Source organism: Podarcis filfolensis (assembly GCF_964270895.1).
Source record: "Podarcis filfolensis genome assembly, chromosome: 14".
In the NCBI taxonomy this organism is placed as follows: Eukaryota; Metazoa; Chordata; class Lepidosauria; order Squamata; family Lacertidae; genus Podarcis; species Podarcis filfolensis.
Genome location: NC_139616.1, coordinates 28,111,224 through 28,138,251, shown reverse-complemented (window position 1 = coordinate 28,138,251; position 27,028 = coordinate 28,111,224). Strand labels below are relative to the sequence as shown.

At 48.8% G+C, this 27,028-nt stretch overlaps 1 protein-coding gene across 1 annotated transcript in view; it reads left to right on the top strand.

Annotated features, from left to right (window-relative positions):
* Positions 1 to 486: 486 nt before the first annotated feature.
* The window catches only part of LOC310748765 (heparan sulfate glucosamine 3-O-sulfotransferase 4-like), a 93,530-nt gene continuing 66,988 nt past the window's right edge, over positions 487 to 27,028 (top strand). Inside the window, exon 1 of the mRNA XM_083584625.1 lies at positions 487 to 1,114. Within this exon, the coding sequence (XP_083440751.1) occupies positions 549 to 1,114 (566 nt within the window). The 5' untranslated portion in view covers positions 487 to 548. The remainder of the gene's footprint in view (positions 1,115 to 27,028) is intronic.

The following is a 27,028-nucleotide window of genomic DNA, read 5'->3' as shown; positions in this document are numbered from 1 at the left end:
CTGCGTCCGGCTTCGGAGGCGGAGGCGATTGGCTGTCCTTGAGCCGCCATCTCCGTAGGCACCTCTTGGGACCGGGCTAGCCGAGAAAGCTCCGGTAGACCCTTCCCAGCAGGTCAGGGGCTCTCTGGGTGGGCTGCCGGAGCTAGTAGCTGCCGGGCCCGCTGCTTCGTCCCCGCCCCAGCAGACAGCCCTCGCCGCGTCCATCCTCCGTCCATCCCTCCCTCCCTCGTCCCGCCCCGCCGCCGCCCCGCCTCCTGCTCAGCACCCAGCACAAACTTTCGCCGGGGACTCCCTCGGTCGGAAGCAGCAGCAGCAGCAGCAGGAGCGGGAGCAGCAGGAGCAGCAGCAGCCTCGGCTGGGCAGACGCGGGGCCCGCCCGGGCGGCTGTGCCATGCGGGGCTCCCCCCGAGCAGAGGCGGCGGCTGGGGGGCCGGGGGCCGGCAGGAGCAGCAGCAGGAGCAGCGGCGGCGGCGGGCCGTGCGGCCGGGGGGGCGGCGGCCGGCGGGCGGCTGACAGGATGCGGCCGGGGCTGGGCACGGGCAGGCGGCATGGCCCCCCCGCCTAAGGGCCCCCCCGCCCGCAAGCTGCTCTGCATGTGCAGCCTCTCGCTCTGCCTCACCTACGCCTGCTACAGCCTCATGGGCGGCCCCGGCGCCCTCCCCTCGTCCCCGCTCGCCCCGCAGGGCTCCCCGCTCAGCCCCTCTGCCGCCGACACCCCTCCGCCGCGCAACGGGAGCCCCGCGTGGCTACGTACCCCTTCGCCGCCCTCTGTCTCCGAGGCCACCGAGCCTAGCCGCGCCTGGACCGAGACAGACCCACCCTCAGCCAGCAGCCCCAGCAGCGCCCCGGACCGGGACCTCGGTGTTGGCGGCGACAGCAGCAGTAGCAGCGCCAGCGTTGCTGCCGCCGCGGGCTCCGAAGCTGCCGCCGCCGCTGCCACCGCCACGCCGGACTACGGGGAGAAGCGGCTGCCGCAGGCTCTCATTATCGGCGTGAAGAAGGGGGGCACCCGCGCTCTGCTGGAGGCGCTCCGAGCGCACCCCGACGTCCGCGCCGTGGGCACCGAACCCCACTTCTTCGACCGCAACTACGATAAGGGCCTCGACTGGTACAGGTGAGCAGCGCGCGGGCGCGGGAAGGGGGCACTCGCCGGGTAAAGGCGCCCAGAGGTTGCGCTGGCACCGAGGAAGAGCGAGCATGGGGGTCCACCTCACTCAGTATTGTCCACACGGGCTGGCGGCGGCTCTCCGGTGATCCAGACAGGGTCCCTTTTGCAGCCTGACCCGGAGATGCTGCCGCGGATTGAAACGGGGCCTTTCTGCTCTGGCACGGAGTAATGGCTAGGACTTTCCGGCGGGCGGCCTTGAGCCTCCTGCTGGTGGCCAGAAAGCGGGGCTGCCCATGTCGCCGAAAGGCCCCTGGGCCAAGGCGATTGGAGCTTGCCCCCTTCGGAACCAAGCTTAGCCCTGGGTGGGTGGCGGGCTCCGTCCCTCCGGGACAGGAATGTCGCCTCCGAGGGTTCGATTTCTCCTTGGGGCAGTTCACCTTCGCGAGTGGCGGGGCTTTTGCCGCCACGTGTTGCCCTACACCCTTGGCTTGGGAATCCCAAGGGAGAAAGTTCGTTCTCTCCCGACGCTTAGGGCAGCCTCTCGCCCGCACTTGCTTAGACGTGTCACCCTGCAAGCCAGGAACCTAGGCTGGGAAAAGACCACCTCCCTGAGAGGCTAGGTGATGTGGTCTGAGAGCTGCTCCCGCCGCCGAAGGGTGTCAAAGCAAGCGAGGCACGGAGCTTGTTTGCGCAGCGCTGTCCATGGTCCTGAAAGCCGCCCTGTTGTGGAGAAGGGACCAGCAATGCTTGGGAGAGCCGAGGGCCGATTTCAAGCTTGTGACGGGCCAAAAGACCGGAGCGACTCTCCCTGCCCATGAGCCGCAGGTGGCTCCTTGCTTGTCAAAACGCAGTTAGGGAGTCAGGAGTCCTTGTAGTGCAACAGGGGAGCTCAGCTCAGCTCTCCTCCTGAGAGCTGCTTGCGAGTGTCCCTTTCATTTTAAGAAGATTGTCCAGCTATTCAAAGCTGTTCACAATATTTCGGAAATGTCCCCAAACAAAGTCATGCTGCGTTCCACCCTCCCACTCACCCCTGTTCCAAGAACAGCAAAGTCTTAGACGTGGTCGAAATTGGGGTTGGAAAGCGGCCCCGTGCCCCTGTGCAATTGAAAACTCAATCCTGATCCCCTGGGATAAGAACTTTGTGTTGAAACGCTCTGAGTATTACCACCACCACCCGGTTTTGCGTAAAATGCTGTCCAAGGTGCGCTGTCCAAAACGGGCTCTTCTGAATCCCTTCCTGGGGCAGAAAGCAGAAATTCCTCAAGGCGGGTTGAGGGCAGAGTTATGAGCTCCGTGCGAGGTGTCTCCCTGTCGAGCAGGGACTCTACGCCTCTAGGCAAGTTTTCTGAGGGAGATTTGAAGGCTTCAGCCGCCCCTCAGGTTTCTGTGCCTGAGCGCTAAGCCTGCCTTGTTCATGTGCCAAGGAGTCCGAGGAGAACCGGGTTGCTGATGGGAAAGGAGATCCCCGCAGCCGCTTGCCTGCGCTGTAAAGGTGAGAGGAGCGGGCAGGAGGAGGGATGGGGACCCTCTCGGATGGGGCGTCCTCAAATAGCCAAGGCTTCATTTTATTGAGCGCCCCCCTCATGTGTTTTTGCTGAGGTGTAAATTATTATTATCACCTTTAGTTCGTTAGTCTCTTGTTACGCACAAAGGTCTCCATGTGACTCGCAACATATTTGAAAGCTTAAATAAAAAGGCACTATAAAACTTAGGCAAAGTGCATGCAGTTCATTAAGAAATATAATGAATAGATGGGCTGGAAGGGCCAGTGCGAGGCAGCCAGTTTGTTGCGGGCGGGGGCCAGAGAGGCGGCTTTGCTCTGGGGCCTTCCTGCTTTGCGAGTGCCAGAAATGGGGGGCGCCGGGGGGGGGGGGCTCGATCGGCGATAGCTTCCTTCTCCTGAAATAAGGTTTTAGACCGATTATGGTGTCAGAACAGCAGCAGCAATAGCAGCTGGGGGTGCGTGCGTGGGAATGCCCCAGAGGGGTCCAGGGCACCCAGACCCACCGCGGGTGCAGCTGTGCCTGAGCCCCCGCTTCTCTTGGGCAACTTGAAGTCTTCCTCTGGGGCATCCGAGAACAGGAGCAATTGGTGGGTGCCCCGGAAGAAGCGTTACAGTGACACGATGCTCCCGTTGGTGTTTCCAGGAGGGTTTTCTCCCGGCACATCGCCTTAGATGTAAAGGGGAGGCTCGTGTCTTTCTGTCGTTGGTGCGCGAATCTCTTCGGAATGGTAGTTTGCAACTCCGGCCCCCAGACCCCTTCCAGAGGACAGTTCCACCCATCTGCTGCACAGAAGGACTCTTTGCTCTCCTTGCGCAACGGAGTGGATGGAGGAGCCACAAGCTGCCTGATCGGCTCTGCAGCCGGCCCCCCCCTCCTCCCCTCCCCCATCCCCGCCTGGGCAACGAGAACACCAAGCTTCCTCCAGGCTGTTGATCCCACATTCTCTGTCATTTGCTCTGTGTGTGGCTAATCCGGTTCAGTTCAGAGCCAATTATAATTGGGTGTCTCCGAGTCTAAGATATCTGATTGTGTCTGTATGGCTTTGCTTGCACGTTGCAGAGAAATCAATGGAGTCCCTTTCTCGGCAGGCAACGCTTTTCCAAGGGTTGTGGGAGCCTTGGGCTTGCTGTGCCAAAGTGTCATGCCTGGGCCAGGGATTTAAGCTGGGGTGCCACCCATGCATATTAACAGGCTGCTTCTTAGTGTATGTGATAAAGGAGAACTGGCTGTATCCTCCAGTAGTTCTCTCCTCGCCACCCGCCACCCTCCTTGTCACCAGAGAACCTGCTTAGAAGGTTGTTACACTGAGTAAGGTTGTTGCAAGAAAGTGCTGCCCCATAGGGCCCCTCACCCCACCCCATTTCACCCCAATGAAAGGACAGGCAAAGGCACCCACTGGCAGACACCATCCAAATGATGGCACAGATACATTTACCTGGTTTATTTGAAAAAGGAGGTAAATGTTAGCTCTTTCTTTCACATTTGCGCAGCCTATAATATCACAAAACAGCTTTTCAAGATGCACAGCCTTTTAATTCAAAGCTAGTTAAATGTGTAAGGCCTGTTCTTCTGATGCAAACTTGCAACAGTTTCCTTTCAAGCTACTGCTTTTTCAGTTTTTTAAATTACTAATCCTAAAGTTACCTGTCAGGTTATGTCAGTCTAGGGACATGTGAGCAATGGATCAACCTTACATGCAGGTGGGTGGGCTACACCACTGACTCACAGCTAAGCTGAGACAGACACATTTCAATGGGTCTACTCTGAGTAGGACTTAGTTGGCTGCAACGCTTCCCGTCTAGAGTGTTTTGTTACTCAAAATCATCTCAAGATGTTTGTGTGCTACCAGCTTGCATATTGAGCACCCCAAGAATTGTGAGGTTGGCTGCGGCATTCAGTTTTGGTGTCTGTTCCAGTGGCCTGTTTTCATGCATTTGTTTTACCCACAGCTCAGATTTTGGTGATGAGGAGAAAGTGTGCATGGGTAGGAGTCACTTGAGGTTGCTTCCAGGTGGAGAACGTGAATTAGGAGAGGAAGGTTGCAATAGGCAGAGGGGGAATGACTCAAGAGCAGAATAAAAGACAATCAGTTCAGCTGCCTACACAACTCTCTGTTTTGGAGGCCCAAATGCTTGCTGACTGATGACAGTCCTGAATTATCTGCACAGAAGGTTGTGCTGTGTGATGGTTCCTTTTGCCTCCTGGTTGATACCACCCAGTAGAGCAGAGCAGCTTCGTGAATGAAAGCTCTGCACACGAGGCAGCAGAGTCCATCCTGATACTTTGGGTATGTTGGGCTCCACACTGTCTCTACAGGAAGGAATTGGCTACTTCTGATAGACACTGGTGTGGGATGTAAACACAGGAGCAGTCAATGACAACATTCCTAGAGTGTACATGTTAGAACATGGGGAGGGATGTCTGTCCAGCAAGCAGGTAAACTTCCTGGGGACGGACTTCCTCCGCATGTGACCAGAGGTGGGTGTGGCCTCACCTGTGCAGGTAATGACAAAAGCACAGGGCAGGCAGCCACTTTCTCTCTCTGCCATCTTCCTTCGATGAGGAAACATCTAAGGATGCTCTCTTGGCTCCCAGCCAAGAGAGGAGATAAGGACTATCTTGCTACAAGATAGATTCTAAATGTATTTTACCTTTTTAAGCCTGTGTACCTTCTGGGATCATATTGTGAACAGAACGTGAGTAAACTCTTTTATACTTTTATAAAGACTGTGTCGTGTCTTGTATTTTAAGAGGGAACAAAGGGGAAATTACCAGAGTAATTATTATAGAGGTTCTAGCGAACCTGTGCAAGCGTTACCGTTGCGAACTTAAAGGGGAATGTCTATAAACTCTGCTGATATTTTGGGAACTTGTTAGCACAAGTTGGATTAGGATATAATCTCACAATATATCCTCTCCTGCACCCCTGAACATTCCCACAAAGGGTTATTGGGCCCCAGTATTGCATATTTCTGCGTATTTTTGAAGGATTGCATTGGATTGTGATTTTAAGTTGAGTAGTATTTTTCTGAGTTAACTTCCTGGTAAGCACATGGTCCTTTGTTCCATTGTGCAGTGGGGATTAAGCAACCCCCCCTTCCCTCAGAGTTCACAGTGACCCAAGGCAGTGAAGAATTGTTTTTGCATTTTTTTGAATTTTGAGATTTTGATTTTAAAATTTTGAGAAATTTTGAAATTTTGAAGAATTTTCAAATTTTGGATTTTAAGATGGCTAGAGCAGCTTTTGATAGTGATGCAAAGCTAGGAATGCCTGTGCTGAATGAATACAATTTCATACACTGGAAGCAGCGCTTGATAGCATGTTTAGATTATAAGCACATTTTGGAAGCTTTAAAGCCTCAGCCTACAGGAACAACTGAGGAGGATTTAGCCAAGATAAGTGCTTGGAAACGCATGAACAGTGAAGCTAGACACATAATTTTGAGTGGACTTCGTGATGAGCAGCTATCGTTAATAAATAGTACAGATGATGCGTCTCAAATCTTAAGAGATATTGAGCGCGTGTATGGAGAGTCTAGCATAAACTGCTTCAGAAACTTGGTGTGTAAACTAACCAGATTGAGGATGAATTCAAAAGAGGAATTCACAGAGCACATCAACAAGTTTACTGAGATTATTCAAAGAATTGATCTGACTCCCAAAGCTTTTGATGAAGATACAAAGATAGCATTTTTGTTATCATCACTTGGACCACGCTTTAGTGCATTTGTAAGTTTGATGGATCATAGACAAGGTCTGACTTTTAAAGACTTGATTGGTTATTTAAAAGAAGAATGCAGAGATAGAGCTGAATCTCCAGTGAGAAATGCTAGAAGCAAAGACAGCAGTTATGCATCTAGGCAATTTACAAAGATGAAAGAAATGCCTAAGAAAGTGATTTGTTTCAATTGTAACAAAGAAGGACACATTGCAAAGAATTGCAGGGCTCCTAAAGCGAAGAAACCCCACCCCTTTCAGCCAAAAGGGGAAAAGAAGGGGAAATGTGAATGCACATGGCTACTGCAAGAAAGGAATTTAACTGTCCAGAATCGTGAGAATAGAAGTAATAAATGGATTTTGGATTCAGGTGCATCCTCCCATTTTTGTCATAAAAGGGACTATTTTAATGAGATAGAGGATGAAGAAGGATCTGAAATTGAAATTGCAGATGGGAACATTGTTAAAGCAAAAGGTGCAGGTTCCATGAGTCTGAAATGCAATATAAACAATGAATGCATTGAGAACACAATCTCTAGAGTTTTGTACGTACCAGAGCTGAGCTGCAATTTAATCAGCGTGTCCACTTTGGACAAGAAAGGTTTCCAGATCACATTTGGAAATGGAGAATGTAAAGTGACTAGAAATGGCAAAGTGTTTGCTCAAGCAAAGCTAATAAATGGTGTATATGAGCTTGATCTTTCAGAGAACCAGTCTGCAAAAGTGGCACATTCCAGCCAGAAGGATGAAGCAGATCTGGACCTATGGCACAGAAGGCTTGGACACAGAGACACCAGCGTCATTCTGGATCTACAGAAAAGAGATCTTGTAAGAGGTTTGCAGGTAAAGCAGAGCAACAAAGCTCCAGCAAAGTGCATAAGCTGTATTACTGAGAAGGCTGTAAAACCTTCATTTCCACGTTGTGCAGAACAAAGAAGCAACAAAGTGCTTGACATAGTGCACACTGACATATGTGGACCCATGAATGTTCCCTCACTGGGAAAGAATAGATATATTTTAATATTTCTGGATGACTTTTCAAGATTTTGTGTTGTATATTTCCTCAAAGAGAAGAGTGAGACAGTGGACAAGCTCCAGGAATACATTGCCATGGTCAAGAACAAATTCCAAAGAGCTCCAGCTGTGTTAATGAGCGACAATGGAGGTGAGTACTGCTCAAATGAAATGCAGGCTCTCCTGGCCAAGGAAGGAATTGCACACGTAACCACAATTCCTTACACACCACAGCAGAATGCCATAGCTGAGAGAAAGTTTAGGTCCATTATGGACATGACAAGGTGCATGCTAAAGGATGCATGTTTGCCACAGAAGCTGTGGGCCGAAGGAGTATACACATCGGTCTATTTGCAGAATAGACTGCCAACTAAAGGTGCAGAGCGCACACCATTTGAACTTTGGCATGGGAAAGCTCCCAATCTGTCGCACATACGTGTGTTTGGAAGTCCGTGCTACTTCCACGTGCCCAAGGAACACAGACACAAGCTTGACTCCAGGGCAAAAGCAGGTATCCTGGTGGGATACGCCTCTGGAGGCAAAGGATACAGAATTATGGACTTACAAACTGGTAAGACAAATGCATACCATGCGGTTTATTTTGATGAATATGGAAAAGTAGACACTAAGAACACTGTTGTGGATTCTTCAGATGAGTCAGAAAGGACTCAAGAGTTCGTATATTTCCCTTTTGAGACCCCACAAAGTAATAATCTGCCTTCGAGTGTTACAGCGCCCCCTACAGGCGACGCACCAGAAGACGCAGAGGACCAGAACCCTGGCGGCACCAGAGACGAAGAGGAGGACTCAGATGGGGACATGCCTGCGTTGGAGGAGGATGAGGAAGCTGATGCGGTCGCAGAACCAGAGGTCAGGATCTCATCCAGAACCAACAAAGGTGTCCCACCGTTACGACTGTCCTACTTTGCAGGGTCGGTGTTTCCGCAGGAACCTTCCACTTGGGAAGAAATACAGGAGATGCCAGCTGCTGAAGCCAGTCTCTGGAGGAAGGCCGCGCAGGAGGAGATGGATGCACTGCATCAAAACAAGACCTGGACACTCACTGAGCTGCCTCCCGGTAAGAAGGCTATTGGCAGTAAATGGGTTTTCAAGGTTAAGAAGGGGTCAGAAGAAGTGCAGCGCTACAAAGCTAGACTTGTAGCACAGGGATTTTCACAGCGTTTTGGTGAAGACTATGATGAAGTTTTTGCACCAACCGTGAGGTACAGCAGTGTAAGAATGCTTTTAAGCATTGCGGCCTCCAAGAAAATGAGGGTGAAACACATTGACATTGCTACCGCTTTTCTACATGGGCAGATTTCTGAAGAAATTTACATGAAACAGCCCAAAGGTTTTGTAAAACCACATGAGGCACATTTAGTGTGCAAACTCCAGAAAGGACTTTACGGACTCAAACAGGCTGCTAGAGCCTGGAACCAGAAGTTGCATAAAATGCTGACGCAACTTGGGTACAAGCAAGGTGACGCTGACAAGTGCTTGTACAGTAAGTCAAATAATGGACAATTCTCATATATCTTAGCTTTTGTTGATGACCTGATTATTGCCACAGCAAGTGAGAAAGACTATACACAGATAGTAAAGCACCTTAGCAAAGAGGTGGAGGTCAAGGAGCTAGGAGATGTCCAGTACTACCTCGGGATCCAGGTGGAAAGAGAAGAGGACGGCTCATTTCTTCTCAGCCAAAGACAGAAGATCCATGAGCTGATTGAGCACATGCAGATGCAAGACGCACATCCAGTTGCTACACCAATGGCTACTGACTTCCTGAAGAATCAGCAGGATTCGAAGCAGTTGCCAGACAACAATGACTACAGGTCGGCGATTGGTAAACTTTTGTATTTAGTTACCACATGTAGACCTGACTTAGCTAATGCTGTGGGGATTCTTAGCAGAAAAGTGAATTCTCCCACTGAGCATGATTGGGCAGGTGTAAAGAGGGTGGTGCGATATTTGAAGGGTACCATGAATTGTAAATTAAGGTTACCAGCCGTCAGAGACCCTAAGTTGATTGGGTATACTGATGCAGATTGGGCTGGGGATAATGCTGATTATAAATCAACAAGTGGTCATGTTTTCATGTTTGGGGATGGACCTGTTGCATGGGGCAGTTATAAACAGAGCTGTGTAGCATTATCTTCCACAGAATCAGAATACGTTGCAGCAACAGAAGCCTGCAGAGAGATCGCCTGGCTTGATCAACTCATAAAGGACTTTGGGTTGGTGAGGAAAGGGCCTGTCAGCTTGCTGGAGGACAATCAAAGTTGCCTGAAGCTGACGCAGAGTGAGAAGTTCCTGGCCAGAACAAAACACATTGGGGTTAAATACCACTACATACGCCAGATGATCCAGGATGGACTTGTGGAGCTATCCTACTGCAGCACCCAAGAGATGACTGCTGACATCCTGACGAAACCCCTACCAAGAGAGAGTTTCCAGAATCTACGTGTCAAGCTGGGACTCTGGGTGGTTGAATAAAGTTGTTTATGTTTTGTATATGTTGTATTGCCTGAGAAGGGGTATGTGGGATGTAAACACAGGAGCAGTCAATGACAACATTCCTAGAGTGTACATGTTAGAACATGGGGAGGGATGTCTGTCCAGCAAGCAGGTAAACTTCCTGGGGACGGACTTCCTCCGCATGTGACCAGAGGTGGGTGTGGCCTCACCTGTGCAGGTAATGACAAAAGCACAGGGCAGGCAGCCACTTTCTCTCTCTGCCATCTTCCTTCGATGAGGAAACATCTAAGGATGCTCTCTTGGCTCCCAGCCAAGAGAGGAGATAAGGACTATCTTGCTACAAGATAGATTCTAAATGTATTTTACCTTTTTAAGCCTGTGTGCCTTCTGGGATCATATTGTGAACAGAACGTGAGTAAACTCTTTTATACTTTTATAAAGACTGTGTTGTGTCTTGTATTTTAAGAGGGAACAAAGGGGAAATTACCAGAGTAATTATTATAGAGGTTCTAGCGAACCTGTGCAAGCGTTACCGTTGCGAACTTAAAGGGGAATGTCTATAAACTCTGCTGATATTTTGGGAACTTGTTAGCACAAGTTGGATTAGGATATAATCTCACAATATATCCTCTCCTGCACCCCTGAACATTCCCACAACTGGTGACATAATGCTCTCCGATGTGGGCATGTCCTGTGGCATCTTCTTCTTTCTGTTAAGGAATTAATGATTTGTTTTGCAGAAATCCTTAGTATTTGGGGGTGTTCACCTGCACTTAAATTACATCCTTGTGGTATGAGAACAACAAAAATAAAAATATATTTTGCTTGCCTTTATGGTGATCGAGAAACTGGCTGTGAGGCCAGAAATACACACTCTTCACCATCTCCTACTCAGGGGTCAGAAAATCTCACTGCGCCTTCTACAGCTTATAATCATCACTCTCACTGAGATGCCTATTTGGACATATGGACTTCTTATATTAATCTATTTGTTTAAATTAGAACAGATGGGAAGTTCTTCTTGTTAATGTAAGCTGGCTTAAAAAAACCACACCTTTTATCCTTTCTGTTTGCTATATCAGCAACAACTACAGAAGTTCATTGCACAAAACTGGGCAAGTGCCACCCCTGCCAGGCACAAGGACATCTCTTTCCTCCAAGCCTTCAGTCTTAAAGAATAACCCTGTGTGATCTGAAAGCTTGCTTCAACCAGTCCTTAGTGCCTGAAATGCTGCTTCGCGGACTCTGTGTGCTTGGCTCACTGAATGACTCTCTCATTCATTGACCAGATAATTTACCTTGAATGTAGTCATAAACATAGAAATGCAGTGGGTGCGGTTGCGAAATGGAGTCCATTTTCTGCAAGCCCCCTTTGATGGGTTGGGCTGCAGGACAGACTTGGAAGCCTTTGGGCTCTCAGCAGCCAGGAGAGCTGGCATCCGCAACGCCTGCTCCTTCCTGTTAACATTGGAGAGATTTTGAAAGCATCTGGACTGGGGCAGTGTGTTTTTCTTCCTGCCTGGTGATATAAACCATTCCAACCCCTTGGCAGTTCCTGCGTTTTGGCGGATGCTTCTTGTGTGTCTGGAGGGGGAAGGTGTGTTCTATATCCACTCGCTTCTTATATCTTTGGGAAGGGCTATTGATTTTCTTGGCTCCTGCTGAGTGCTGTTCTGTATCTCTGAGGGGGGGGGGGCTTTCAGGTGCATCATGGATCCATTGCGCTTAGGATGTCTTGGGCTGTGGAGGAAAACAAACTGCCCCAAAGATCCATGGAAATACATGTGCATCCCTGCTCTTTCTTATTACCTTTTGATCCCACCTTTTTTCTTCAAGGTGATGCTAGGGTGGGGCTCCTTTCAGTGAGGTCTCCTCATCTAATGACCAACCCATCTTTGGGTCCAAGAGAGAAGCAGGATGAGGAAGTTGTAAGCATAATGCAACTTAAGATACACTGTATCAGTCTAAACAGCAAGTCTGTAGAGACAGGTGACAGGTTAAAGGTACAGTGGTACCTTGGGTTAAGTACTTAATTCGTTCCGGAGGTCCGTTCTTAACCTGAAACTGTTCTTAACCTGAAGCATCACTTTAGCTAATGGGGCCTCCCGCTGCCGCTGCACCACCACCACACCATTTCTGTTCTCATCCTGAAGCAAAGTTCTTAACCTGAGGTACTATTTCTGGGTTAGTGGAGTCTGTAACCTGAAGCATATGTAACCTGAAGCATATTGTACAGGTACCACTGTACAAGGATATTCTGGGAATGTGGAGGTCCCTCGCTTTATCTGTCTTAACCCCATGCCATGTCCTCTTCTGCAAGCTGAGTTGCAACCAAACTTCTAACCTATTGGCCATGGCCTTGCCTGGGCCCATGCTTTGAAGAACACCAGCTGCAGGGGAAGGTTGTTCCCCTTGTGCCTTGCTTATGAATGGGCAACCCAGACACAATGCCAACAGATGATGATGATTAAAGTTTCTCTACCACCTTTCATCTGAAGATCACGGGGTAGTTTGCAATATAAAAAGACAAAAAATACATAACGTAATAGCAAACAAAAACAATAATCCCCCCATACACAGTTTAAAAGGTTATAGATTGTTTAATTAGCCAAAGGTCTGGGAGAAGAGGAATGCTTTTGCCTGGCACCTACATATATGTAACAAAGGTGGCTGTTGAGTCTTACAAGGAAGAGCATACCACAAGCGGGGAGCCACTGCAGTAAAGGCCCATTCTCGTGTTGCCACCCTCCAGACCTCTCATGGAGGGGGCACACAAAGAAGGGCCTCAGATTATCTCAGCAGGATCCTAGTCAGTTCATTTGGAGAGGGGTGGTCCTTGAGGTATTGCAGCCCTGAGCTATTTAAGACTTTACAGGTCAGAACCAGCACTTTGAATTAGGCCCTGAAACTAATTGGCAGCCAGTGCAGTTGGGCCAGAATTGCCCCTGTCCCCTACGTGGAGCCAGAGGTTTTTGACTACAACACTCATCAGCCCCACCCAGCTGGCCCTGGCTGCCTTAATTTCTGAGTTAGATAATCTTAGGGTTTATTTGTTGTCCCAGTATGGCACATGTCATGCCAAAGACACTTATGGGCAGTGACCAAGGTTTTGGGACTGCAGTAGAGATAGCTCAATGAGTTCCTAACTGGCCAAAAGAAGCTTCACCCAATTGGAAATCTGAAATTTCACATGTGGGCTGAAGCTGCATGTCCAATTTGGCTTTCCTGCTCCCTTTTTTGTGACTGTGAGAGGCACCTTGAGTGTGAAGCAGGCACCCATTTTCACGCCCCTTGCACCTCCTACTCCATCATCCATAGGCTCCCACGAGAGGAAGGGCAGAATAGTCATACACTAAATAAAAAGACTATTCTCTGGTTTAGGCAACAGGAAAGTCAGTAGTGGGTGCAGTTAGGTGAATTAACGGGACTATAGATATGCAAAAAGCAGGGCCCCTCCCATGCCCCATGCCTGCTGGAGAAAGAGCAGCATTCGCTGCTCCCTGGGAACAGCCAAATGACTTGCTTCCTAGGAGAACTGGAGGTGAAGGCCTTGGAGGCTCCAAGTGAGAGCTGTGGCGGCGGCGCACGGCAACACAAATTGGTGACACCTTGTATGGAGGGAGGACTGAATCTCCTGCGTTGCTCTGTGGCTTTCTTCCTTCCTCTTGTTGTCATGGGGACCTTCCCCCTTTTTTCCCTGAGTTATTATACTGTGCACTTCAGCAGAAATTTTATTGCTTTTGGGGCTGGTGGGGCTCATGTGGGACATTTTTCACTGCTCATGGTGCAGTGGTAATTTCTTTCAAATGATTTTTGCTTGAAGTGGTTTCAATGAATTGAGAAGGGTATGAGTATGAATGAACGGCTAAGCTTTTAGCACCGAATCCAGCGGAGGGACACACACCATCAAACTTCCTCGAGCATTCACTGTGGATATTATAATTTTGCTGGCACTACATAAATAGGCAGCGGGCCACCGTAATTTAAAATCTTCTTTGAAATCTGCTTTTCTATCCTCTTTGTAATGTATTGCATGGAGTCCCCCGTGACCCCCAAAGTTTCATTGGCAATTTATTTCCGCTATCCAAAGTTTTAACCTTCATCCTGTTATCCAAGCCCTTTCCGCCTGCTGCTGTAAAGATTAGGCTGTAAGAAGCTGGGAACTTGCCTTAGATCTTCAAGGGGTGGGCAAGGTGGCCGTAGTGCAGCCCTCCAGGCCCTCTCTGTAGCCCTGTGGACTTTTCCCAGACCATGTCCAATCCCTGGTCCTGCTCCGCATGCTCCTCCAATGTCCCTGCCTGGCTGGAATGTGTCCTTGGATTGTCACAATCCAGCTTGCCTGGGTAGAGAGATGTACACTTAAGAGATTAACTGCAGCTACACATGCCAACACTGGCATGTGGCCCCTGGATCGCTGCCCATGAGGAAATTTGGCCCTCAGGTTGAAAGAGATTTCCCAACCCACTGAAAGGAGGTGCCTGAGGATGGTGCCACTGGGGGACCTCCCCTATTGATGGGTTCCATAGTCCATTGCCTCTGCCTCATTCCAGCCATGCAGAAGACAGGTTGGCCCTTTTGCCTGCTGGAAATCTTTAGCATTGTGTGCCAATGGGGTACCTGCAGCCCTTTCCACATAAAGGCTTGAGATACCTGCTTCCGCCCCACTCCACACCCCATGAGAGCTACTGAGGTCTGGTGGATGCAGAGGTAGGCTTTGATCTGGGAGACTTGAACCCCTCTACCCATTCTTGGCCATTGCCCCTGGGTAGATCAGCCTATCTATCATTCTCCCAGCCTCTGTTCCTCATCTACAAAGTGGGAATAATTTAGAGCTATGCATGATCTTGCATATTTCCCATACAGCTCTAAAACCACTGCTGTGGAATGAGGAAATCAGCGGAGAGAAGGTTCTGCCCCCTTAGCCACTTCTGGTCACCCTACTGGAAGCAGCTTTCCTTCATCAAAGTGAGCCAGTGTGTGGTAGTGAGAGCTGTCACCCAAAACACCTGGAAGAAGTACCGTAAATGCCTCTGAATACCCATTGCTGGGAATTGCAGATGGGAAGAGTGCTTTCCACTTGTGGGATTCCTAGAAGAGACATCTGGTTGACCACTGTAAGGACAGAATGCTGGACATATGAGGGACAGCTGAGGGAGCTGGGAATGTTTAGCCTGGAGAAGAGAGGATTAAAAGGCAATATGATACCCATCTTCAAATATCTGAAGGGCCTTCACATGGAAGATGGGGCAAGCTTGTTTTCTGCTGGTGGGACCCAAACTAATGGCAAGAAAGGTCAGTCTGACTGAACCTTAGAAATAACTTTCTGATGGTAGGAGCTGTTCACCAGTGGAGTGGACTCCCTTGGAAGGTGTGGACTCTCCTTCCTTGGAGGTTTGTCAAGAGAGGTTGGGTGGCTATCAGTCAGATATAGTTTAGCTGTGATTCCTGCATTGCACGGGATCGAACAAGATGACTCTTGGGGTCTCTTCCAACTCTTCCATAGAATCATACAGTTCTATGATTCTGTGATATTGCTGGGATCCTCCTGTGCACCTCTCCTCTTCGCTTCTGTTGGGCGCCAGAAGGCTGTCATGCTGCAGCAGGCTTTGCAAAACCTTCTGCACCTTCAGAGGAATCTGAGTTCCTGGGGGCAAACCTACCCATTGCAGACCCTTCTCCTTCCCACAGTCTTCATCCTGGGAACGCTTCATTTCAATCCTGTTCCATGCTTAATGCTGCTGTTTCCTTTCAATGTAATTTATCTCAAAAGTGGTAGAAAGAACCCCCTTCCTTTTTTAAAAAAAGGAAAACTCTTTTGAAAGATGGAGACAGAATTTGTAGTTTGATAAAAAGAATTGGCTATTTCTGTAAATCTTCCATTTTCCCCTTTCCTTAGAACCAGTTTGGTAAATGTTGTCTCTCTCTCCTCCCTCCGTCATGTCAGATTTTACATCCTGCAAGCATCAAAGTATGGATCATAAACCCCTCAGCTCTTTATGACTTCAGCATTACAATCGCCAGGCACATTTTATGCAAATGAAGGTATTTACCTCCACAAGCTCTCCCATGAAGTGTGCCAGCTTCTCTGAAGAATTTATTTTGCTACATAAACAGGAGAAGAGTGTACCTAAAATTCATTGTAGGCGTTAAAGCCATGTGTGCCTTCAAGGCTGTGGTGCATGTGCAGTTTTGAGGGTGGGTCGGGAGGGGGCTGAGAAGTGAGCAGCAAGGGCACCCACAAAGTCAAGCCAGACAAAGAGAGCTGGAATCCCACTAGATAAGGGGTGGGGAACCCTTTTCAGCCCAAGGGCCACATTCTCTTCTGAGCAACATTCTGAGATCCACATGCCAGTGATGGGCGGAGCCCAAGGCAAAAGTGGGTGAAGCAACAGATGTAAATTTTACCTTTGTACAGGAGGCTAGTTTCTTCACACATACCCTATCTGTCCTTCATAAAGGCAAGCAAGAGGCAAGGTCATAGTCCAATTTGGCACATTTCAGCCTGGCAAAACACTCAAGGAGGATGTGAAGCAGGGGCAGTGAGGGGTGTGGCCTGGCAAAAGAGGGTGTGGTCTTGGCAGAGAACCAAGGACCAGATAGAGGCCAATATTTGGCCCTCAGGACTGAGGCTCCCACCTCTGCACCTGACCATCCTTCCCCAACTAGGCTATGCTGGCTGGGTCTGATGGGAGTTGTAGTCCTAAATATATGGAGGGTGCCATGTGCAAAAAGGGATAAAAATGGCATCATCTTCTCTGTTGGTCAAGATACTCAACTGAGTAAGATAGCATAAAGTCTACATGCTTGGGTAATATATTATCCTCTCCATGTCTGGAGTCCTACCTCCACCACCAACAAAACGTGTGGGCTCACTTGTGCTTTTGTGTGCGTTCTTCGCAGGAAGAGGTGACTGAAGGGTGTGTGGTCATATAGAAGTGGTGTGCAGGGTGTGTTTTGTGATGAGGATGGAAGAGCTAACAGCTGGTCCATTTATTTAAGCAGTGAATCTGCTAATGGGATAGGGCTGGTGGTCTCCAGCACCTAGGCACAGTGTTGACCCTTCATCATGCCCCTGGCATGCAAAGTCATAGAACAGAGGAGAGAGATCTGTTTGCCGAGATTAGGGAGGCCACTTCCAGGAATAAAATAGTCCCTGCCTCAATCCCAGCTTCCTAAAGAGCCCCCCCCCCCAGTTCCACCTGTCTTCCTGGTGCAACCTCCTCCTTGGGGAGTCCACCAGTCCTTCCATAGAAGAGTTTGGTGTGTTCCTCCAGCTCCATTTAAACTGTGTAAGCTCCCCCCCCCCCAAAAAAGGGCTGGTAGCTTCCAGATGGTTCTCTGGCTCTCCTGGAGGTCTCTGATTGACGATGGGCTGTTCCCTCAGAGGATACAGCCAGGCATCGATCCTGCCCTATTTTGCATGCAAAGTCAGCTCTCTCCCCTTTTGGCTAATTTCCCGACTATTTATTTGAACTAAATGAATCCCAGCCTCATTCAGGACCTCTCAGCACGTACGTTTAACACGCCTCAGCCACTTATTTTCATTAGGTGTTTTACCAGGTGCCTTAGGGTGTGCTGTTGGCTGAAGAGGCCTACAGGAAAGGACCCAGGCCGGAGAAGAAGGAGGCAAGGTATAGGACTGGGTCACCAAACAGGGCCATGGCTTCCCAATCCATTTTGAGAAAGGATCGATATCAGGCTAAAGGCTTCAGCCCACAGTGTGGATGTGGGAGGCTCACTTGGGCTGAGAGTGTCTTCATCTCACAATCCCAGGCAAGTAGTAATAGTAACTGCTGTGCAGATCCTTGCTGCCACCCACAAGGGAAGTGCCCTGCCTGAATTGCACCCTGCTTCCAGGCTCAATAGTTTTAGGTGTCACAAATGCTACAAGGAAATCTCTGTCCCTATCCATCCTTAGTCTAGGGAAGCCTCTGCTACTCTTTTGGATGTCTTGGTGTGTTTGCCAACACTTTTTCCTTCCTATTCCTTTCTTACGGAGCATTCCTCTGATTTGATGCTTGCTATTTCTTTCCCATGCAGAGTGAGAAAAATCCCACGGCACTCAATCCAATCCCATTGAATTGAACAGATTCCTGCTTGGTCTTCTTCTAGAATTACTATTACTACTACTACATTTACACCCTACCTTTCCTCCAACAAAGTGGTGTACATACTTATCTCCCCAGTATTTTATCCTTGCAACAAGCCTGTGAAGTAGGTTAGGTTGAGAGGCTGTGACTGGCCCACGATCCCCCACTGAGCACCACGCTGGCTCTCTCTCAAGCGACTGGATTTGTAGGTGTTTTTGGTGATATCATCAACTGCCTTGAATGCTCCTGTGCTTGCTGGCTGCTGGTCCGTTTCTGGGTATGTGAGAAGACTAGAGGAAGGTAGCGATGGAGTTGCCACCACTTCCTCCTCTTATGTCTGTGCTATTAGAGAGTCATGCAACCCCACCATTTTTTTAAAAGTAAAATGAAATTGGCTTTTGCTAAAATTGGGCTCTCTGTCTGTCCTGCTGCTCCCTGCATAGGTATGATGATGTCACACAAGAAGTGCCCCTTCCAGAAGAAATAGAGTTGTCAGCTTGTGAAATCCACTTTGCTGGAGCAGTTTGGAAGTGGAGTCAAGAAACCCAGGAGGCCTTGGCAGGTCTGAGAGCTGGTCCAAGGTTGAAGTCTAGTGTCTATGGTACCTTTTGCATTGGGTTCCATCTCCAAAGCTGTGTCTTTGCCTAGTACAGCCTTCTCCAACCTGCTGTCCTCCATATGTTTTGAACTACAACTCCCATCAGCCCCCAACCACCATGGGCGTGTTCCCAACCACCAAACCATCTTATGGCCAGGCTAGCTGGGACTGATGGGAATTGTAGTCCAAAATATCTGGAAGGCGCTAGGCTGAGGGAGGATGACCTAATACAACTTTTAAAACAATAAGATCAAGCAAATCTCTATAAACAAACAAAGGGCCCAGAGCACTCTGTCCTAAAGTGGTTAACGATTTGTTTTCCTATTTGCATAAGATCACAGGAGCCAATTTGTCTTGTCACTATTATCTTGGAGACTGATGTGTTAATTACTAGGACTGCACCAAATATTCTCTTGTGTTTGACTGGAAATAGTGCAGGGCAGGGGGGAGAAGTTTTCCTGAAAAGGCCTTGAATCCGGATAATCAAACCTTCATTGATGCTTTTTGCTGCTGGTGTTGCTTTCATGTTCCCAGGAATAGTCACTTGGCTGATCCCAGCCAATTGGGGATCACACCATGAAAGGGCTGATGTCATGAGGGTATGTAGCCAATCAGCTTTATGCTACATTATGACTTCACTGAGAGAGGAGCATAAGTGAAGAGGCAGGCGTTCTCACTGCCACTGCAGGTAAATGGCTGGAAGAGAAGGACTGTTATTATTTCTGTTTACATGACTGTATTTTGAGAACATTCTCAGCAATTTCAGCCCAGTGCCATTACTAATGCATTGCTGCCTTGCTCTGAAAATCTGGCATTTCTGAAAACTTGTCACAGTGTCAGTTTGCTTGGTTGTCAAAGAAAGCTTTTGTACCGGTCTTCGCTTTCTTTGTCAGATGTACAGTGGGAAAATGTATGCTGGTTTGTGTGTGCATGCATGAACACACAGTCATGATAATTCCCAGCAGTTGCCTTTGGATGGAAGCGGGGAGAGGGGGGGTCTGTGGAGCTGTGCAGTGCCTGAACTTCATCAGCCAGCCCCTTTGCGGATGAAAAGGGGCATGTCTGATGCTATGGGCACCCTCTGCGCACACCTAGATGAAGAGGAGCCAAGGTTCCTTACTCAGCTCAAAATCCTCTGGAAGTCTGAACAAATCAAAGCACCAGAGAGGAGTGCCTGGAGCCACGACTTCGTTGGCAAAGCAGCACCTCCGGCCACAGAGCTGGAAGATCCAGCGAGTCACGCAGCTCATTCCTATGCAAAAAGGGTTTTTATCTCTCTAAATGCTATTCGGCATCATTACTCATTGCAGGGAGGTGATGGCTGGCCTTGTTTAATGGGCTGAACTTTGCAACCTGAGCTGAAAGCTTATTTGTGCAGACTTGGGCCTGATGCTTTATTGCTCCTAAATTGTACAGATGATGTTAGAGCAAATGTTGTTAGGCTCTCCATTAAGGTTTGTTAAAGTTTCATACCAAGGGCTTCTTTGCACTCTTTTTGGTCCACAGAAGTAGGTCTCACATCATTGCTGGGTGACGTGAACTGAACTGTCCCTGGGGTCTCGGCAGCAATTCCAGAGCTGAGGCATCACTTTTAAAAAGCAGTGATATAATGCCTGGATGAGGAGTGGGGAGCCCTGGGCCTGGGTACCAACGCTGGCCCTCTAAGCCTTCCTATCTGGCCCCCAGGCAGTGTTAGAAACTCAGAGATATAAGCTAGGCACCAAATGGCTCCGTAAACCAAGGTTACAGTAGCCAAAATGGACTGTCTAGTTGTCATTTGGGGGCAAGACAGCTCTAAATTCTTGTTTCTTAGATGATGGGTTAATGGTATTTGATTATTAGTTAAACATCTGGCTAGTTCAAATGACATATTTGAGCTAGGTTAAGAACTTTGAGAACTGAAAGAAGAAAAGTCACTTCATCCAGGGACAGTCCACGTATATATTGGCCTATTCTGACCTCTTTTTCTTAATGGTGACACAGACCGAGGGGCGTCACACCTCCCATCACTGCCCAGGCACCCCAGTTATAGCATGGCATCTTTTCTTGTCGGCATCAGCCCTGGTGAGCTATTAGCCATGCCTTCACAGTTGGAGGCAGCATTGCTTCTGAATACCAGTTGCTAGAAATCACCGGAGGGGAGAGGGCTCTGGTGCTTGAATCCTGCTTGCAGGTTTCCCATTGGGGCATCTGTTTAGCCACTGTGAGAACAAGATGTTGGACTAGATGAGCCATTGGCCTGATCCAGCAGGCTTGTCTTACAATCTTATGTTCTGCTGCCAATGTAAAAACGTATTTCTTTACCCTGGCATTTGTTCATTACCGCCTGCTGTTCTGCTTCATATATTTTCTGATCTGTATTTATTTATATTGCTGCGTTGGCAATAAGTTGCTATTTTGTTTTGTTTTCTCATGTCCCAGCATGGAGCAGTGGGACAGAGATGCTTTCCAATCAGTAAAGTAGAATAATACAAGCCTCTGAAGGCAGGAGCTGTGAAGACTCTGGGATGGGGAACGGGTGTGTAGCATTGGTTATGGGCGACCTCCCAAGATGCACTTGCAATCACAGCAAGTTCAGAAGTGTGACACAATACTTTTTAAAGGGAGGCGGGAGAGGATCTGTTCTTTCCTGCACTGGTTTGGTTCCCCTTGGCTAAAACATGTGGAGGGTTTGATAGATGGGATGTGAAATACCTGTGCTGCAGAGGGTTGGCCTAGATGATCTCTGGGGTTCCTTCAGCCTCTTAGTTCTATGATTCTGTGAAATGCTTGTGTGAGCCCAGTCATGGTGTGCTATCAGGAAGCCTTTTCCCTGGGTGCTGGAAGGCAAAGAAGTGAGGAGGGGGGCTGGACTGAATGCCACTGCTCTCTTGGTGTGCCATAATGGCTGTGCTGGCCTGGCTGCCCCTCGCTCTCCTAGGTACTCACCCTGTTCCTGCAAGGCTCCTGATCACTCCTTGCATTCAAAGATTCCTCAATGCAGGCGACGCTCTTCTGCCACTCCGACCTCCTGGAGCACCAATTCCTCTTTGTTAACATGTGTGAGCCCCCGTGCGTGTTTATTGCTTGACTCTTCGGCGTTTAATGAATAACCTCGGTGTTACATTAATGCAGGTTTTTGTGTTGTAATTAATATTTGTGTTGCCATTGGAAATGGTGGTGAGTCAGGGAAGAGCCAGGGCAAGTTTAATTGAATTGCGTGCAGCGCTGAAAGGATGGAGCCATTAAACGCTCAGCTGCAGAATGATGGGGTCGGCTGGATTCCTCCACCCACCAGGTCAGCCTCAGGTGGAGGTGGCAGGAAGTAATTTTGCCGGGTGCTAAAATCTTGGTGGTCTCCAAATCCCAGGTGTGAAGTCCTAGAGCGCCCAGGGACAGGCCCCTTTTTATTTCCCTGCCCACAAGCAAATGAAGAGGGGAGTTTGGTCACGAAAGGCCAAAAGCAGAGGCTCAGTGCTCCCTCCGGGGCAGGGTTGGGAAAAAGTTTCCAACCCAAGGGCCACGTTTCCTTCTGGGCAAGCTTCCAAGGGCCACATTCCAGTGGTGGACAGTGCTAGATAAAAAAGTGGGTGGAGTTTTAGAGCTATTCTTAATGAAATTTGCCATATTCTACATTTCCGACATGGGTTGCCATACGTCCGGATTTCCCCAGGCAATTGAGCTCCCAGACACTGTTTCAAATGACCAAATCCCGGCTATGTCTTGGAAATTCTGGACGTATGGCAACCCTAGTTTACGCACCCACCAACACCCACACACCCATTTCTAGCCTCGATCCAGGGAAGCAAGAGGCTTCACTGAAATTCATGGGCAGCATTCCAGCCAGGCAAAAACACTCAAGCAGGGTGCAACACAGGGCCAATGAAGGGTGGGGCCTGGGGAGAGTTCCAAGGGCCGGGCAGAGAGGTCTGGAAGGTTGCATTCAGCCCCTGGGTTCGCCACCTTTGCTCTAGGGCAGACATGGATTTGCTAGGCAATTTCTTTAAAGACCTGAGTAGGTCTGTCAGTACCAATCTGTATATAATATAACCCCTGTCTTGGTCACTTACAGTAAGTAAGAATCCTTGCCAGGCAACCTTGATGGGTCTGGGAACGATCTGTGGACTGACTTGCAGGGATGCGGTCAGCGCTGTGGTCTAAACCAATGAGCCTCTTGGGCTTGGTGATCAAAAGGTTGGCAGTTCGTGCAATGGGGTGAGTTCCCGTTGCTCTGTCCCAGCTTCTGCCAACCTAGCAGTTCAAAAGCATACCAGTGCAAGTAGATAAATAGGTACCACTGCAGCGGGAAGGTAAACAGCATTTCTGTGCATTTTGTCACAGTCCTCCATGTGCCAGTAGCAGTTTAGTCATGCTGGCCACATGACCCGGAAAGCTGTCTGTGGACAAACACTGACTCCCTCGGCCTGAAAAGCGAGAAGAGCGCTGCACCTCATGGTCACGTTTGACTGGGCTTAACCATCCAGGGGTCCTTTACCTTACCTTACCTTATGGACTGACATATAAGCACTACCATTAGCTGCATGAGACCAAAGGTCTGCCTATGCTGAGATGAAAGCCAAGAGTTGAAGACTAAAAAAAGAAAGAAAAGAGAGTTAGGATCCATTTGGATGAAGAGAACTGTCCAGGCTGCAAAAATACTCTCCAAGCCTGTATGTAAACAGCTCAGTGGGTAGAGCATGAGATTCTTAATCTCATGGTTGTGGGTTCAAACCCTTCCTCGGGCAAAAGATTCCTGCATTGCAGGAGGTTGGACAAGATGACCGTCTTGGTCCCTTCCAACTCTACAATTTTGTGATGCTTAGAATTCACTTCTAAGGACTCTCTTAAGCTGCTGTTGCTGCCTGCCTGCAATGCCTCTGCCCACTGGAACCTTGTCCAGCCCCTGGCAAGCCATGCCACTGACTCTTCTGTAGAGCTGCTTTCCTCTTTGTGGCTCAGCTGTGACCCGGTCCAGGTTCTGTTTCCAAGAGTCTCCAGTCAGGCACCTCTGAAAATACACAGGCAAGGCACAGTGCAGGTGGTCTTTCCCCTTCATTTGAGCACAGCTTCCGGGATTTCAGAGGCAGCTCTTCTTTTCTATCAGACTGCCACAAAATGCCCAAGCTCTTGTGGACAGCTAAAACATTTTGTGGCAAAATCCGTTGCAAAATCCGTGGCATTTCGCAGGAAGTCCTGGTTCTTCCTTCCTCTCCTCCATGGTGAGTTGTGGTGGTTCGGCCAAAGGAAGTTGGGCAGTGTGGCTCTGCTCTTGGGATCTATGTTCTTGTGGCATTTCCTAATTGTCCCATTTGAGTGGCTGAATCCTGGCCTCATGCTGGCACCCCCTGTGCAGCAGTGCCGGCCCACCCATGAGGCAGGGTGAAGTGACTGCCTCAGGCAGCAGGATTCACAGGGACAGCAGATCCTGAAGTAGATACATTTTTTCTTCCCTGACGGCGAGTGGGCACCATTTTGTGGTTTGCCTCAGGTGCCAAAATGCCTTGTGCCAGCCCAGCTGTGCCGGTCTCTCACCTGTTGCTGCTCACCTCACCTTCCAAGGAGATCCTAAGACCTAGGCATTCTGTGGGCACAAGGAGAGTCACCATAGCTCAGTGGCTATAGCATCCACTTCACATGCATTGGGGTTCAAACCCCAATGACACATCCAGGCAGGACTGGGAGAGATCCCAGTGTCTGAAACCCTTGAGTGTCATTGCTACCAGTCAGTGTAGACAATACTGAGCTAGGGTCTCGGGCAGAAGTGTCTTTCAGCCCGAAAGGGATTGAACTTGGGACCTTCTGTGTGCAACACTTATGTTCTGCCACTGATCTACGGCCTTTCCACATCTCTGAGTCAAGGGCATGAACTCCCTGCAGTTTGGCATCGCTGTGCCGGTGGGAAAGGGCTCCCCCCGCCATTGCACATTCCTCTTAACCATGCCTTAGTTGTGACAGACTTGCTTCCTCTGCGGATTCGGCATGGTTCGCCTCTGGCAACATTCCCATTTATGAAGATGTTTTGCATCCCAAGATTTGCAGCTTCTCGGCCGATGAATATTCAGGACCCACTTTGCCCCTCCCTCCCCCAGCACTGCTGCCCCCTCCATATATGTGCCATCCTCATTCCTCACCCCCACCCCCCCCTCTTCTCTCTTCTTCCTCTTCTTAAACTGCGGATTCAATTAGTTCTATTTGCTGCTTTAGTAATAAAACAATTCCCTCTGTGGCATTAAAATGAGCTTCTCTCATTATTTCATTTGGCTCCACGTTACACTTTTTTAAAAGTGGGGAAAGGAGGCCCTGAGGTGGAGGCAGCTTGCAGGCTTCTCCACCAGTGCTTAATAGAAGGAGGAGGAGGGAGGGCCACTAAAGGTGTGTAGCAGGAGAGTTAAATATGGGAGGAGGGTCTTGGACAAAGAAGTACTCTCTGCTCCGATGCATGCCATAAATCAACAAAAAAATTTTTTTTGCTAATTAAACAAAATAGTTATGAAGGGCACTATATGAATACTTAAGTAAATATCACTACTATCCTCTCCTGGATCTCCCACAGACTTTGAAGACAAAGCTATGAGACTTCCTGAGAGCAGGTGAGGAATGCTCCCACTGGGCATTGCCAGCCAAATGCACTCTTGCTATTCCTGTTCTTCTCTCCTTCCAAACCTGTCGCTTGGACCCAAGCCAGTGAAGGCACATTGGTGAGACAAATCTTGAACTAGCACAAAGTCGGCCAACCACAGGCTTCTATTTCAAGATACTGTATTTTCTCAAATGGTTTTTAGGTAAAGCAAGTGAGAGGAATAGGCATCATGGAATTGTCGAGTTGGAAGGGACGCCAAGGGTCATGTATTTCAACCCCCTGCAATGTTGGCGTCACAACTAAAGCAGCCATGACAGACGGCCATTTAACCTCTGCTTGAAAACCTCCAAGACGGAGAGTCCACAACCTCCCAAGGGGTCCGGTCCACTGCTGAACGGCTCTTACTGCTGAGAAGGCTCTTGGCTCCAGAGAAGCGACTCTTCAAGATGGATTGAACAGGAGTGCCCTCTGGGCAGTGCCATCTTTGCCAAAGGGGGAGAAAGCAGCCAGTGTGTGCAGGGGTAGGTAGCTTGAGGGTGGTCCCCCCCCATCCTTCCTCCTTCAAAGCACACCTAAGCCTGAGCCTGCATGCTCTCTGGGAGTCTTGCGAGACCTTTCCATTTGGGCTAGTGCAAGCCATGGGAGGACAGGGATTTTAGTATCCAGCATAACTCAAGGATTGATTCAGGATTTGTGTGCCTGTTTTTGCTTCGCTGTTACAGGACACAAAACTTTGGCATGAGTAAGGCTATAAACGCTAATGGGTATATAAAATAACCTGAACTGTTTCCACCCCAGCCAGTCAAGAGCTGCAGTTTTAAGAACAAGAGCCTGAGCTCACTTTTTTTCCTCCACCCTCCAGATCCCCTTTTTCTTGTGTGTCATGCCTTTTAGACTCCAAGCCTGAAGATGGGGACTGTCTTACTCCAGATCTTAGTAAGCTGCTTTTTGCTCCTTTATAAGAGTGTGGTGGCAGTGTACTATATGTGGTAATGTGGGGGTGCAGTTGTGTCCCTTCAGGTGATGCCAAACTGTTGCACCAGTCAGCCCTGCCCACTGGCTCTGTTGACTTTGGGGGGGGGGGCTGATGGGAGTTTTAATTCAAGAGCCCCTGAAGAGCCACAGTGGGGGGCCCACTCCTGCTCTAAGCAAACAATACTCCAGTGTGTGGGCCCTGGAGGCTGCTGCCCCACCCCCCAAAAAGAGTCCACCTCAGCACAGCTGTGGAGGGTGCCCTAAAATCAACATGAACATTATTTTTCTAACTTGCCTATATTCAGTTTTAGGAACTTAGGCTGTGTACACTCCTTATATTGAAAGAACATACACAGACACTCCTCAAAATGAATCCTGGGAACTGTAGCTTACTCCTCAGAGAGCTACAGTTTGTAGGGATATGAATAAATGCTAGGAGAGGACATATTTATCAGATATTATCCTTCCTTGCTCGTGTTTGTTAGTGTCATTGCTTTGCAGCTTGAAAGGGAAGCTTAGGTAGGCTAGTTTTAGCCTTTTAGTTTAAGTAATCCAGGATGCTTTAAGGGAGACTGGTTTCTCCCAATATTTCCCCCTTTTCTCCCCCTTTAAACAATAATCACACAAACAGTCTTGTAAGAGGTAAACATAACATTTGCTCACTCAGAATATTTGTTGAAGAGTAGCTTTGTTTAGGCAGGCTTAACATGGCAATTCAGTTCCAAAGACATCCTTTAGTCTCGTTTAAAATGGTGTCTGAGCATCGGACCTGAGACACAGCAGATGTTCTTCACATTTCTGGCTTGGTGATGAGTTGAAGATGAAGATAAGAAAGAGAGTGTTTGCCCAGGCAGGTATGGGAATATATATAGCTGCACTATCCCACTGTCAGGGCATAGGAAACCTCTGAGAGATTCAGCTCCTATCATGTGCCTATCTAGCATGAATCATTGGTTTTGGCTGCATTTTAAAATACGCTCCTAG